Source organism: Meles meles, chromosome 12 (genome assembly GCF_922984935.1).
Source record: "Meles meles chromosome 12, mMelMel3.1 paternal haplotype, whole genome shotgun sequence".
NCBI classification, from domain to species: domain Eukaryota; kingdom Metazoa; phylum Chordata; class Mammalia; order Carnivora; family Mustelidae; genus Meles; species Meles meles.
Window position 1 is genome coordinate 1,695,313 of NC_060077.1, and position 14,911 is coordinate 1,710,223.

The 14,911-nt window shown below is 45.1% G+C and overlaps 1 protein-coding gene across 4 annotated transcripts in view; it reads right to left on the minus strand.

The window, feature by feature from the left end:
* Positions 1–14,787, minus strand: part of ANKRD13A (ankyrin repeat domain 13A) — a 33,059-nt gene extending 18,272 nt beyond the window's left edge. Inside the window, exons 1-4 of one of the 4 annotated variants that reach the window (XM_046024466.1) lie at positions 14,415–14,787; positions 3,025–3,157; positions 2,495–2,540; positions 2,126–2,250 (exon numbers count right to left, since the gene is read on the minus strand). In XM_046024466.1, the coding sequence (XP_045880422.1) occupies positions 2,126–2,250; positions 2,495–2,540; positions 3,025–3,156 (303 nt within the window). In that variant the 5' untranslated portion in view covers position 3,157; positions 14,415–14,787. Of the gene's footprint in view, positions 1–2,125; positions 2,251–2,494; positions 2,541–3,024; positions 3,187–14,414 lie in introns of all 4 variants that reach the window. The other 3 variants (XM_046024464.1, XM_046024465.1, XM_046024467.1) reach the window with 3 other exon arrangements.
* Between the last annotated feature and the right edge of the window lie 124 nt (positions 14,788–14,911).

A 14,911-nucleotide genomic window follows, 5' to 3' on the forward strand; every position in this document is an offset into this window, starting at 1 on the left:
GTTCTTGGAAAGCTTACTTAAGAAATCCAACAGTTAGCATCCAAGAAGAGAAATGTTAGAAATTCCAGGTGTTGCTCTGTTCCCCCTCTGCCCACAATGGCTTTGTCGTGGTTTTCACAGAAGCAATGGAAAGGAAGACCAAGAATCTACCCTCGAGTAAAGCCAGGACTCCAGTGATGGGCAAAGGCTCTCCGAGGGGCAGCAGACAAGAGAGGGGAGCTTGTTTGAAGGAGTCAGTGTTAAAAGACAAAACATCAGCAACACCATCCGGTGCACTAGGCACACAGGTCATTCACAGGCTGTGTCTGACTTGAAGCAGAGAACACAACCCAAGGAAGTTTACTGGTATGGATCAGTACAGGTTAAAAAACAAAAAGTCCTTTGGGGCGCCTGGGTGGCTCAGTGGTTTAAGCCGCTGCCTTCGGCTCGGGTCATGATCTCAGGGTCCTGGGATCGAGTCCCGCATTGGGCTCTCTGCTCGGCAGGGAGCCTGCTTCCCCCTCTCTCTCTGCCTGCCTTTCTGCCTACTTGTGCTGTCAAATAAATAAATAAAAATCTTAAAAAAACAAAAAGTCCTTTACATGGCATTTTTAAAATGAACAGTGATGCCACATTAAGTCAGTTTCCAGTTTGCCAAGTGGGCAAATGTGTGTTTAGTTCCTCGTCCAGTAAGCTAGACCAGAAAACAAGAAATCCCCTTGATCTTTCGCACACTCACACACAACACAGCTTTAAAAAACAATGCAGACAACTATTTCATATTTCATAAAGGTTTCGTGTACTCTGTGAAAAATGAGCATCTCCAGGAACAAGTTTGCTTGAGTGTCACAGAGAAATACATTTTTAAAAGAGTGCTCAGATAACGAGCAGTGACTGTCTTACAGCAAAGCTGCTCCTTTTCTCAACAGAGCTGTTAATTTTTCTCAAGAAACATGTTGACTAAAGTTATAAAGTGGATTTATCTAGCAAATATCTTTGGAGATATTTTGGGAAGCTCCCTTATGTGCTTAAGAATAAATGACATGGAAATTGAAGCACTAATACTTTCTCATCTCCCGCAGCTCTGAGAACATTCCATGACTGACTCCTAAGATGGTTCTTGCAGGTAACAGACACTTTCTGGAGAAGGGCAACCGTGACGCCTAGAAGTAAATTTTCATAAAAAATGACCTCCAAGTGTCACAGAGCCCATACACTTTAATTCACAGATAGCGGTCTTTACGGGCCCAAAGCCAGTGGCTATAAATAAATTAACCCAATGGACCGGAAGTCACAAAATGCTAATGCCTAGAGTCAACCGAGTGGCAAGGACAAGGTGCATACACACTTCGGAGCCTCAAGAGGCCTTGGAAATCCCTGTACAGTAACCAGTGCTCATCACAGTTTCCTCAAGATGACCTATGCTTGGGGGCACCTGGTGGGGCTCATTCGGGTAAGTTTCCAGCTCTTGATTTCCGCTCAGGTCTTGATCTCCCAGTTGTGAGATCAAGCCCTGTCTCAGGCTTCGGACTGTGTGTGGAGCCTGCGAAAGATTCTGTCTGTCTCCCTCTGATGATGTCACCATCATCCTACCCCCGCCCTCACACACATGTGCGTGCACACTCTCTCTCTCAAAAAAAAAGATGACCAATGCTTAGAAGGCCACTGTTAAGAAAACAGGCACCTAGGGGCGCCTGGGTGGGTTAAAGCCTCCGCCTCCGGCTCAGGTCATGATCTCAGGGTCCTGGGATCCAGCCCCGCATTGGGCTCTCTGCTCAGCGGGGAGCCTGCTTCCCCCTCTCTCTCTGCCTGCCTCTCTGCCTACTTGTGATCTCTGTCAAATAAATAAATAAAATCTTTTAAAAAAAGAAAACAGGCACCTAGACAAATTGTTTCATCTCCATTTGTGTTCAGTTACAACTCGTGAGCCGCACTTAGAAGGGTAGGTCTAGTGACGGAGAAATGAAATCTGTGAAAGACCTCATACGTGTAATAGGTGAGGGACAGTGCTCTTTGGCACTACATATGCCGTATTTACCATTCATTACACTGGTGGGAAGGTACACGTGGACGTCTAGCTATGTCTCTCCAGCTATGTTGTCAGCATTTAACGCAAATGATGGCCTCGCCACATTTTTATGGATACCTCGAGAATCTTCTGGAGCAGCTCAGGAACTCCTTCAAGGGCCATGGATGTGTTGTGGTAGTCCCGATGCTGAAGAACCGTGTACACCATCTCGGGGTCGCCGGTGCTTACAGCCTCGTGTAAAACTGAAAACCAAAAAGGTGAAACTTCATCATCCAGTAGTCTCACACTCTGACAGACTCCTAAGCTAGTTTGAAGAGAGTCTTCAGATCAAAGACAAATGTTTTCTTCAAAGAGCAAGGGAGGCCACCTTACTTTTACGACCACCACTGCTTATCGCTAGCTCTCAACTGAGTGATAAGAAAATACAGGGCTTGTAGCCTCTTGAGCAAACCGACTTCCATCCTCCCCCCGCACCCTCTCTCTTACCACTGGTTCTGAAATCCTGACAGTGTCTCCAGAAAGCAGGCTTCACCTGTGTGATCACACAACTGGGGTTACATGTGGGTCGGGCAGGTAGGGCTTGTGTGTCTTTGCTCAGCCAACACGGAATTACTCTGACTAACAGAGAGCTTGCAAGCAAGTAAAATGCCAGGATATCCCCGGAAGCAGTCATAATTTCGTTTTCATTTGCCTATCCTGACAGATTCACTGGGGTTACCATCACATTCCTCAGGAGGAGTCTGGCCTCCAACTCATGTGCGATGCAAGGGTTTGCACTGAGAGCTGCTTTCTGGATAGGATTTGCCCTCCACTGAGGGATTCTGACCCAGGACACAGTTCGGACCATTGTACTGCAGGTCTCTGAGGCCCGCATCTCCTCGCAACAGCCCCTACTCCCAAGAGAGAAAGAGTCTTCAGATAAAGATAACTTGAGGACAATTATCATTGAGACTCACCTTTATTCAGAAAGAGACACCGAAACAAAAGGCTTTCAGATATTTTCAAAATATACTTGCCTGTCCATCCCTCACGATTTTCTTTCGTAACATCTGCTTTATGTCGGAGCAAGACTCTAGCAGATTCCAAATGTCCCAAAGAAACAGCAAGGTGCAATAAGGTTCGACCTCGTGGATCCAAAGCCTCCACATTCTGTGAAGTAAATGCTGGCATTTATGTAACTGTATATATTAAATCAAAATAAGGAAATGTGTGAGAGATAAATTTTAGTATAAAATGGAAAATTGCACATTACAGCAGTGTGTGGAAGAAAGAAGGCTTGCATTTGGGAGTGGCTGAAATATTAATTTGAGGCTATGATAAAGATGATGGTTACTGAGTTCCTTTTTCTATAAAGTGAGGCACCTAATAAACAAACACTGGCCGTAGGCCTCGGATCATCAGGCGTGTCTTGTGCCCTCCACGGCACTGAAACGACGTCTAAATAAGGCCGGGGCTTTAACGAATGCAACCAGCCCATGACACAGAACCTGGGGGATTTCTCAAGCATGCATCAGGTCTAGAACAGGAAGTGGAGGACTTTAACCAAACAGAAAGCACAGAAGAGAACTGGGGTCAGAATAAAACTACATTCTCTAGCGGGGTTCCCACGAGAACGCCACTCTCATTGCTGTGTACGGAGTTCCAAGTACCCTGAAGCAGCAGCATCCACAGGTCCTACAATGAGCACGATTGGCCAGACAGGGACGTGGACATGTTTATAGGTAAATGTGAGAACAGACACCTGCCACTGTGGTCCATCTCGCTTCGAAGGTTTTCGTCCCCCTGCGAGACACAGTCATCTGGCTTCTACTCTTCATTCCTATTTCGGCCCTCCTTCCACCAACCTGCGCTGGGTGGAGAGCCAAGTGGCAGTTTCTCTGGTGTGAACTCAGTCTGAATGACCGAAGGCTGCCTTCCAAAGATGGCTCTGAACGTCCTTCCAAGAACACAATAAACCACCATGGAACTTCTAGGATGTAAAACGTTTCAAGTGCTCAAATACTTCTCAGGAAATGTGCTTTTATCTTGATTTGAGATGCTAGTTGTTGTGCAGGCTTTAACTGCAGCCTCCAAAGATATCCAGAATGTTCCACTTACTGGCCACATGGGAGAAAGGTAAGCAGAACTAAACAGCTACTGCCCAACAGCTACTGAATCTCCCTGTTCTGCAAAGGGCATCATGGCTGCCGTGCAGTGAAGACAGGAACTGTTCTCGAGGAATGACAGCAGTGGCCGAAGACATTCTGCAAAGCAAGCACACGTCCTCCTGGACCAATCCCCCGCGTCAGCATTCTGTCCGGCGCTGGAACACCAACACATCTCCTGGAATGGGGCCCACAGCACCTCCCAGGATTCCCTGGCTTTCCCCAAGGGCATGGCTTGTCCCTCTCACCAGAGACACTGATCTTCTTCCAAAGGGCCGGATCCAAGTCTCATATTTCATATTCCCTAGCTTCCGTGATCCTGGTCTCTAATTTGCATTAAACCATTATTTTTTAAAAAGTAATCTAGCTAAAGATTTTTACCTGAGTTGCAGTTTAGCAGGAGAGACATAATTAACAAGTTCATTACCTCTTTACATATCTGTTACATAAATTGTTTCCTCACCTAACAAGTTCAGACTGTGGGAAAGGTGCTGAGTTTTAGCACACCGCCTGAGAGAGAGGTGATGTTTAACAATATTTGTCACACAAAAAAGGGCAAATTCTATTTTATGCAATTCACACCCCAGAACAAAACTAATATCTCGGACCAAGGACTGACACTCAGCTCCTGGGCAGCCACTAGATATGATGTGTAAAATCAAAGCCAACTTCATTAAGTTGTTGATTTTGTCCTATTTTGGACCATAGGAAAAAAACGTATGTATGAGCCAGACAGCAGCAACATTTTGTGTTGCTGACTGTAGCCCTTCGGAGCCTCCTGTGCCTCTTTCTCATGTGAGAATCATGTGGAAAGAGAGAAGGCAGGAAGAATATTATGGGGACTGGGATTAAAGACGGTGGGTGATTGAAGTGGAAATTAGCAAAACAGAGGACAACAAATCAATACAGAAAAAAAAAATCAACAAAACTGAAAATTGGTTCTTGGTAAATGTCAACAAAATTGACAAACTTTCAGCTAGACTGACCAGGAAAGAAAGAGAGAAGACTCCAGTTACCAAAAGCAGGAATGAAAGAAGGGATGTCACTACCAACTCTACAGAAATACAGAGTATTTAAAAGGAATACTATGAACAACTGTATGCCAGCAGATTAGAGGCTTAAATGAAAGGCACATATTCCTAGACAGATACAAACTGGCAAAACTGACTTAAAAAACAGAAAATCTGAATAATTTGTAACAAGTAAAGACACTGAATCAGTAATGTTTGAACTTTAAAAAAAGCTCAGGCCCAGATGGCTTTGCCGTTGAATTCTGCCAAACATTCAAAGAATTAATATCAATTCTTCACAAATTCCCCCCCCCCCCCAAAAAATAGAAGATAAAGGAAAACTTTCCAACTCATTTTATGAGCCCGGTTTATCCTGATAATAAATACATTGCCAAAGAAAGAAAACCACAGACCAATGCCTCTAATGAATACAGATGCAAAATCCTCAACAATATAGTAGCAAAACAAATTTAGCAATACACAGAAACACCAGGACCAAGTGAGATTTATCCCAAATGCAACAGTGGCTTAACATCTGATAATTACTATAACACATCAAATCAATAGACTAAAATTTTAAAAACACGTGACCATCTCAATAGATGCACACGGTCTGAATGTGTAGTCTGCATTCTTTTTTTTTTTTAAAGATTTTATTTATTTATTTGACAGACAGAGATCTCAAGTAGGCAGTGAGGGAGGCAGAGAGAGAGAGAAGGAAGCAGGCTCCCTGCTGAGCAAAGAGCCTGATGTGGGGCTCGACACTAAGACCTTGGGATTATGACCTGAGCCAAAGGCAGAAGCTTTAACCCACTGAGCCATCCAGGCGCCTTGTAGTCTGCATTCTTAAGTTGGAATGCTAACCTTCAAAGATGATGATATTAGAAGTGGGGCCTTTGTGGGGGGTGCTTAGATCGTGAGTGTGGGGCCGGAATTAGTGCCTTAATAAAAGAGACCAGAGAGTTTGCTAGCCCTACTTCCACCATATGAGGACACAGCTGGAAAGATTCCGCCACGAACGGGGAAGAGAGCCCTCTCCAGCCACCACACTAAATCTGCCAGCACCATTATCTTGGACTGAGAGCCTCCTGAACTTTAGGAAGTAAGTTTCTATTGTTTATCAACTACCCACTCTATGGTATTTTGTTACAAGTGGCCCAAACAAGGCTAAAACAATGCAGAAAAAGCATTTAACAAAATCTAACACCCCTTCAAGATACAAAATAGAATTAAAAAAAAACAAGAAGCACTCAACAAACTAAAAATAGAAGGGAATTTCCTCAAAGAGCATCCCATTATGAACACCACAGCTAACATTATCTTAGCGGTAAAAGACTGGATGTTTTCCCCCTAAGATAAGGAACAAGCGAAGTACATTCTCTTTTGTCACTTCTATTCAATACTGTACTAGATGTTCTGGCCAGGGCAATAAGGCAAGAAAAAGAAAGAAAAGGCATCCAGATTAGAAAGGAAGAAGTAAAACGATTTCTATTCATATTTTACATTATGTTATACATAGAAAATCCTGAGGTATCCGCTAAAAGGTTAGAACTAACGAAGGAGTTCAGCACAACTGGAGGATACAAGATCAATATACAAAAACCAATTATAGGGGCGCCTGGGTGGCTCAGTAGGTTAAGCCTCTGCCTTTGGCTCAGGTCATGGTCTCAGGGTCCTGGGATCAAGCCCCGCATCGGGCTCTCCGCTCTACAGGGAGCCTGCTTCCCCCTCTCTCTCTGCGTGCCTCTCTGCCTACTTGTGATCTCTCTCTCTCTCTCTGTTAAATAAATAAATAAAATCTCTTATAAAAGAATTATATTTCTCAGAGAACAAACTAGTGGTTGCCAGAGGGGAGGTGAATGCAGAGATGGGTAAGATAGATAAACGGGATTAAGAGATACAAACTTCCAGTTATAAAATAGGTAAGGCACAAAGATGAAAAGCACAGCATAGGGAATACAGTCAATAATATTGTAATAACGTTGTTTGGTGACAGGTAGTGATTACACTTATCACGGTGAGTGCTGAAAACTGTATAGAACTGTCAAATCAATATACTGTACACCTGAAACTAATAGAACATTGTATGTTAATTATACTTCCATTTTGAAAAACGAAACAAAATCAGTTGTATCCCTATACACTTTTAACACAACTCAAAATGAAATTATGAAAACAATTCCATTTACAATAGCATCAAAAAGAATAAAATATTTAGGAATAAATCAAAGTACAAAACATACACTCTGAAAACTATAAAGCATTGTTGAAAGAAATTAAGACCTAAATAAACGGAAAAACATCCATGTTCATGGTTCAGAAGACTTAATATTCAAGATGTTAATACTTGGGGCGCCTGGGTGGCTCAGTAGGTTAAAGACTCTGCCTTCGGCTTGGGTCATGATCCCAGGGTCCTGGGATCGAGCCCCACATTGGGCTCTCTGCTCTGCAGGGAGCCTGTTTCCTCTCCTCTCTCTGCCTGCTCCTCTGCCTACTTGTGATCTGTGTCAAATAAATAAAATTTTTTAAAAATCTTTAAAAAAAAAAAAAAAAAGATGTTAATACTCCCCAAACTGAGGGCACCTGGGTGGCCCAGTCAGTTAGGTGTCTCCTTTTGGTTCAGGTCATGATCCCAGGGTCCTGGGATCAAGTCCACACTGGGCTCCCTGCTAAACAGGGACTCTGCATCTCCCTCTCCTTCTGCCCCTCCTCCCTCCTCATGCTCTCTTTCTCTCAAATAAATAAAATCTTAAAAAAAAAAAAAAGAAGTACTCCCTAAACTGAGCTACAGAGTCAATGCACTACCTATCAAAATTCCAGCTGACTTTTTGTAGAGATTGACTAACTGATCCTAAAATTCTTAAGGAAGTGCAAGGAGACCAGCATAGCCAAAACCATCTGGAAAAGAGCAAAGTTTGAAGACTCACATTTACCAAATTCAAAATTTAACTGTGTACAAAGCTACACCAATCAAGAGTGTGGTACTGGCAGAAGAGTAGAATCAACAGAATACAATTTAGCGTCCAGAAATAAACTTACACATTTATGCTCAATTAGTTTTCAGCAAGGGTGCCAAAATAATTCAGTGGGGAAAGAATAATCTTTTCAGCAAATGGTGTTTGAACAACTGGATATCCGCATGCAAAAGAATGAAGTTTTACATATATGATACGTGAAAATTAGCTGTAAATTGATCATAAACCCAAATAGAAGAGCCAAAACAATATAACTCTTAAAAGAAAACAAAGAAGCTCATCTTTGTGACCTTGGGTTAGGCAAAACCTTCTTAGATACAATACCAAAAGCACAAGAGACAAAAGAAAATAGAGATAAATAGTACTTCATCAGAACTAAAAATTTTTGTACTTCATGTGATATCATAAACAAAGTAAAAAGACATCCCACAGAAGGGGAAAAAAATATCTGTAAGTCATTTATCTGACAAGTGGCTACTTAGTATTGAGACTATACAAAGAACTTGAATTTCTTAAGGAAAAAAGATTTTTTGCCCAATTTTTAAATGGGCAAAGGATCCGGAATAGACATTTCTTCAAAGGCAATATGCCAGTGTCAATGAGTATATGAAAAGAGGCTCAATTTCACTCATCACTAGGGAAATCTCAGTCACAATCACAATGAGATACCACTTCACACCCATGAGGGTGACTACAGTCCAAAAGAATAGCAAACGTGGACAAGGATGTGGAGAAACTGGAACCCTCACACATGGCCAGTGGGAATGTAAAATGGTGCAGCCAATCTGAAAAATGGTTGGCAGGTCTTCAAAAAGTCAAACACAGAGTGACCATATGACCCAGCAATTCCTCTCATGGGTATGTACCCAAGAGAAATAAAAACATACATCCCTGTGAAAACTTGTACACAAATGTGCATACAGCATTATTCATACAGCCAAAAACTTCAGCGGGGACAAATATCCATCAACTAGTAAAATGATAAACAGAATCCAGCACACCCAGACAATGGAATACTATTCAGCCATAAAAAGGAATGAGGGCCTGATCTGTGCCACAGTGTGGATGAACCTCACACACGTTAAGTCCAAGGAGCCAGACAGAAAAGGCCACATACTGTAGGATTCCATTTATAGGAAATGTCCGGAATATGCAAATCTAAAGAGACAGCAAGTAGATTAGCAGTCGCCCAGAGCTGGAGGGGTGGAGGGGAAATGGAGAGTGGCTACGGGGTATGGGGTTTCTTGCTGGGGAGGTGAAAATGTTCTGGAATTTGATGCTGGTGAAGGTTTCACAGCTCAGTGAAGACACTACAAACCACTGAGTGTTATACTTTAATGGGTGAATTGTATGATTAGTGAATTATAGCTCAATAAAGATGTTTGGAAAAAAAACCTATGTAAGTATGTATGTGCTTCATGCAATATACAAAACAAATCTATCATCTAAACACTGTTTGATGAGTTGCTTAATTTCTCCAGAGCTTCAGTTTGCACCCTTGTAAACTGGGAACAAAAAACTGGGGGGAAAAAATTGACCTTACAGAGTTCTTACAAGAGTAAAGGCATAATACCTAACCCTGTAAGAAGCACTAAGAAGAATTAGCTCTTTTTACCATATACCCACATTACGGAGCATATATATAGCAGTCAGTTTCTTCCTAAAAGGGATCTGTTCAGATTTCATTACAGTTAATAGTGGGGCTTAGGGTCTCCAACCAATGACATTAGCTCAGTGAGCAAGAGATTTCAGAACTAAATTAGAATTCACATTGGAAGTTGATCATTTCAGATTTTCCTTTATGTTTCTCCAGTCATGACTGTACCAAATTAAAAATACCCGCCCCTTCAAACTGTAATAGTGCCCCTGAGGAAGAAAAGCAGGGAGATTTCTGCACATCTCCATCCTAATTGCTAATTTAAGAATTTAAGCCCACCGACTAGGCTTGCTCAAAGCAAGCCTACTTTTTCTACATCCTGCTGCCCTCCAAGAGGCAGTAAAAGGCCAAGCCTTAAGTGCAGGCTGCAGAGCCAGACAACAGGCCCACAGCCAGGCCCCTAACTAGCCTCACTACTAGCCTCTGTTCCTCCGCACCCAGCATGATGTAAGTGCCTCATCTACTCTCACTGCCACCTGGGGGCGGGGGGCTCCGCCAAGAGGCTGCTAACTGGCCTTCCATTCTCTCCTGTGCATCTCTCAGGCTGCTCTGGTCCTCTGCGGCTGTGACCCAAACTGACGCCCCCACCCCAAGTCCGGCAGGAAACAGTATCCATAGGCATAGTTCCCTCAAGGGAGCCTGACCCCTAAGGGCCAAGGGGGAGCATGTGAGAGCAGGCTCTAGCTCTTCACCTTGAATGCTGTGCCCCTGGCTCCTGGCAGGCCTCCAGCCAACAGGCACCAACCTGAATGTGTGCCCAGGGCCCCACTCAGCCTGCGGCAGATGGGGGTGAGAACCCCAGGGTAGCTCCCCGTCAAGCTCTGAGGACTGCTGCCGCCTAGAACACCCTCTTCTTCTTGCTCTCATGGGTGTCCCTTCACCTGCCGGCTTCCTCCCCGGGGGCCGGCCCTCGAGTTGGGCCTCATCTGCCACCCTCCACCCTACTGGGTCCTGGGTTTCCCCCCATCCAAGGTGCACTGACTGACCTTTGCATACATACCTTTAAGTGCCCACTCATTCTCCCAGCATCCGTAAGAAAGCCAGGGATGTTTAACAGACCTCTCTAGCTAAATGACAAACAACACAACCGTGACACAAATCACTTCCACTGCACCGGCTTCAAGGCCCCACTGAATTTTAGTATTCAGTATTTTAGTATTCAGTAGAGCTGATGCGTCAAGAGGCACTTAATAAAATGCCCCAGCTGAGCCAACATGGAAAGTTTGAAACAACTGCAGAGTTGGCAAACTCCACACTCCAGCCCTCAGCAAGACCTTGGGGTGGGGGGTGACTCGCGCGCCCTCGGAAAGGTGCCTATCCTCCTCATCTGGATAAACTTGATTCTTTCTGTGCTGCTGTTCCTAGAACAAAATACAATTCTTGCAGCTACCAGTGTGCCTGCTTCGAGTCTCCCTCGTGGGATGGGAGGAATGAAGGAACAGACCACAGAAGCTTACTGGCAAACAAACAGAGAAGCAGCTGGTTGTGTTGCTGGGCCGATAGGAATTTTTTGTTTCTAACTCTGCAGCCAGTACGTGTTCCTTGCAGAAAAACTGGGCCACACATAAAAGAAACTGAATGCCCAGGACGATTACAATAATCACAGCAGCAACAAGGATAAATGGGATCACTCTCATTTATGATGTGCCTGCGCTTTCAGATCTGCTCTCTGGCTTATCTTCCACAATTCTGAACTGGAGGGACTCTTACGGAAAAAGCAGCAGAATGGAAGGGTTAAGAATACAGCATCAGGGTAGAGCCCAACCTTCTGGGTTCACACCCTGGTTCAGCCAGTGGCTAAGTGTACAACTGAGCCTCCCCACCTTATCTGGTTTCTGTATCTGTAAAATGGGAATCGTGATAGCATTCACTCCAGCACACTGGTGTGAAAATTAAATCTGAAATTGCACAGAAAGCATTTCAGCACAATGCCTGACAAACCCGTAGGCTTTCAGGGCTACTCTCCCTATTTTTACAGATGATAAAACAACTCAGCAAGGGTAGATAACTTGCCCAAGCTCACAACGTTATCAGTATTCATACTGGCCATTAACCCAACTGCCTGTAAGTCACAGACCTCCATAGTTGTTTCATAATCAAGAGGATCTTGACAAATATGAAAGCAACAAAATATTTCCTGCCACATGTTTTAATGATATCAATGAATAACTTCTTAACCCTGAACCAGTTACATAATTTGCAGGGTGCAGTGAAAAACGAAAATGCAAGGCGGTGGGGCCACCTGGTGTGGCTCAGTTGGTTAAGGCTCCAACTCTCAATTTCAGCTCAGGTCATATCTCAGGATTGGGAAGTCAAGTCAGGCTCCACGGCTCAGCGAGGAGTCTGCTCAAGATTCTCTCTCTCTCCCTCTGCCCCCTCCCATGCTGCCTTGCTCCTGCTCGTGCTCTCTCAAATAAATCTTAAAAAAAAAAAAAAAAAAAAAGGAATTTCAAGATGGTGAAAGCAGTTGTACCAAGCATACCCCTTGAAGCCAACCCAACCTCTACCCCTTCAATGGCCAAGCTTTAGGATCAAGATTGGATTATGTAGTTATGACAGTCAAGCTTTCACGGTAAAGATGTTCTTTATGATTCATCTGCTTCAATTGGCTCTTACTCAGAAAGGATTGGTATACTATGAAATGATCTATGGTCATAACCGATAAAAAGTCAAAACCAAATAATTAGCAAGTATTAATATTCTTCCTTTGATCCCCACCCCTTGACAGTATAAGGTGTGAAGAATCAGTTTACTCCAGGAAAATCTGCTGCAGAATTGTAATTCTCTGATCACGAATGTCCTTAACATTTTTCGAGGTAAGAGGCACAGAGAACTTTTAATGAATTACAGTCTACAGGAAAAGGAGAGATTTCAACTACGCCACATTTTAGACTGTAAATCTAGCCTGTGTTCTTATCAAACAAGTTTTTCCTATAAAGAAAACCTGCACTGCATTCAAGCTCTTTTCTTCACCCCTGATGAATAGAAAGCCTGCTGTTTCCAGAAATCAGTATTGAAAGAGTGTGTGGCTTAATGGTGGCGCCCAACTTCTCTATCAAAAGGGAGTTTAGTTCTGCGACTTTCTTTGTACTTGATCTCAGTATTTCACAAGAAGCTAGGGCAGCAGGGACACTGAGGAAGTGCAGACGCACAACACAGCAGGATTCTCTGGTTATTTTTCAAGTGTCCAAGGTGAGACTTAGAGCTGAGAGCAAAATGATGGAGGATTCCCTCTGTGCCACATCTAGTAACAGAATGGTAATGAAATCACCAGGTATACTGGGACACCTCATGGTGAGTCATCTACTCTGGGGGCGTGATCTAATTAAGACCAATGACTCTTACAATAAAAGTTTATTCTGTCTGGACAGAGGATTTAAATGAAAAAAGACCAACTCTTGACTTCCAACAAGTGCTCAGCAGATTTTTTTTTTTTTTTAATATAGCAGGGGGCAAGAACACACTCACTTAGCAGTAACCATTCACCAAACAGGGTGATGCTGACCTTGCTCAATTTTTGCCAACCAAAAGCGCTCCTTTTTCTCTAAAATTTCTTGACAATTATAGCATTGATTTTGAGCCACTCAAAAATCAGGACTTCAAAGTCAACAAGAATTACACCAAATAACTACAAATCCTTATCCTAACAGCAAAACATGTTAGCTTGGAACCTGAGGGCACCAATAACTCCCGGAATTGTTGAGATGCCTTTAAAAACAGGCTTTCTCCCACAGAACACTACTGACACTTTGGACCAGATAATTCTCAGTTGTGGAGAGCTGGCCTGCGCACGGGAGAATGGTGACCTGCATCCTTGGCCTCTACCGCTAAGATCCCAGTAGCACCCATTCCCCACTGGTAACAACCAAAACTGTCTCCACGCATTACCACTAGGGGTGGGGAGGTGTGTGTCAAAAATCACCTCCAACTGAGAACCACTGATTTATAGAGATGGCAAGAAATAAAAGACAAGGAATCAAAGCACTGGAGGACAGGAAGGGATTTTAAGGATCCTGTGCCCCCGTGATTCTCAAACTTTGGGATTTATCAGCCTCCGAGGGCCAGAAGGGGAAAATGCCTTGCCCAAGGTCACAGGGCGAGTTACAACCTGGACTCCAAACCCAACCAAGCCCTTCCTTACAAAAAGGGAGGGGGCGGGGGGAGGAGCGCAGGGGTGAGCGTTGTGTGCCATTCTTACCTCTCTGGGAGAGGCAGGAAAGCCTAACTGGTTAAGACAGTGTACTCTGGACCCAGCCAGCCAGAGTTAAAATCCCGTCTTGGCATTTATTAAGTGGGCGACCTTGCACAAGGCACATAACCTCTGAGAGCCTCAGTTTCCTTCTCTGGCAAATGTGATAATAACAGTGCCCACCTCCTAGGACTGCTGGAAAGGCAAAAAGATTATTACAATGTTCCTAAAGCCCTCGGCACAGGGCCTGGCACCCAGTAAGCACTCCGATACTTGTCCTCTCATTATTATTGTCGCAGGCTGCAGAACTGAAGGGGTCTGCGGGACCCCGAAGGCAGAGGGCTGGAGATGGGCTCTGGGGGGCGAAGCGACCCCCCGATACCCCCCCTCCCCGCCCCTCGCCGCAGGCAGACCCCCGCCCCGCCCCTCACCTGGCCCCGCAGCTCCTTCTCCAGCTGCCGGTAGTCGTTGTTCCAAACCAGAAGGTGCAAGGGGAAGTGGCCGCTGTTGTCGCGGGCGGAGGACATGGCGAGAAGGCCGCAGCCGGGCCCGCACTGCCCGCTTGCCAAGCCTCAGCCCCGGCGGGGTCTCCGGCGCCCGCCCGCCCGCCCGGCGGCCGACCAGAGAGAGAGAGAGAGAACGGAGCGAGTGCGCGAGGAGCGCGGTACGCTGTAGGGCGGCCTACGGGCCCGGTGCGGGGCGCGCGGGAGGTCGGGGGTCGCGGGCCGGGTCGGGGACGGGGTCGGCCGCGCCCACCCCGCGCCCCGCCGCACTCCCGCCCGCGCTGACAGCTCCCGAACCGACTTCTGCGGGCCGAACTGCCCCAAACAGGGAAGTGCGCGGGGCGAACCACCGCGCGCCGCGGCGGGGGGAGACGAGGCCAGACGCGCGGCCCGGAGTCGGCCCGACCGCACCCACCCCCAACTAC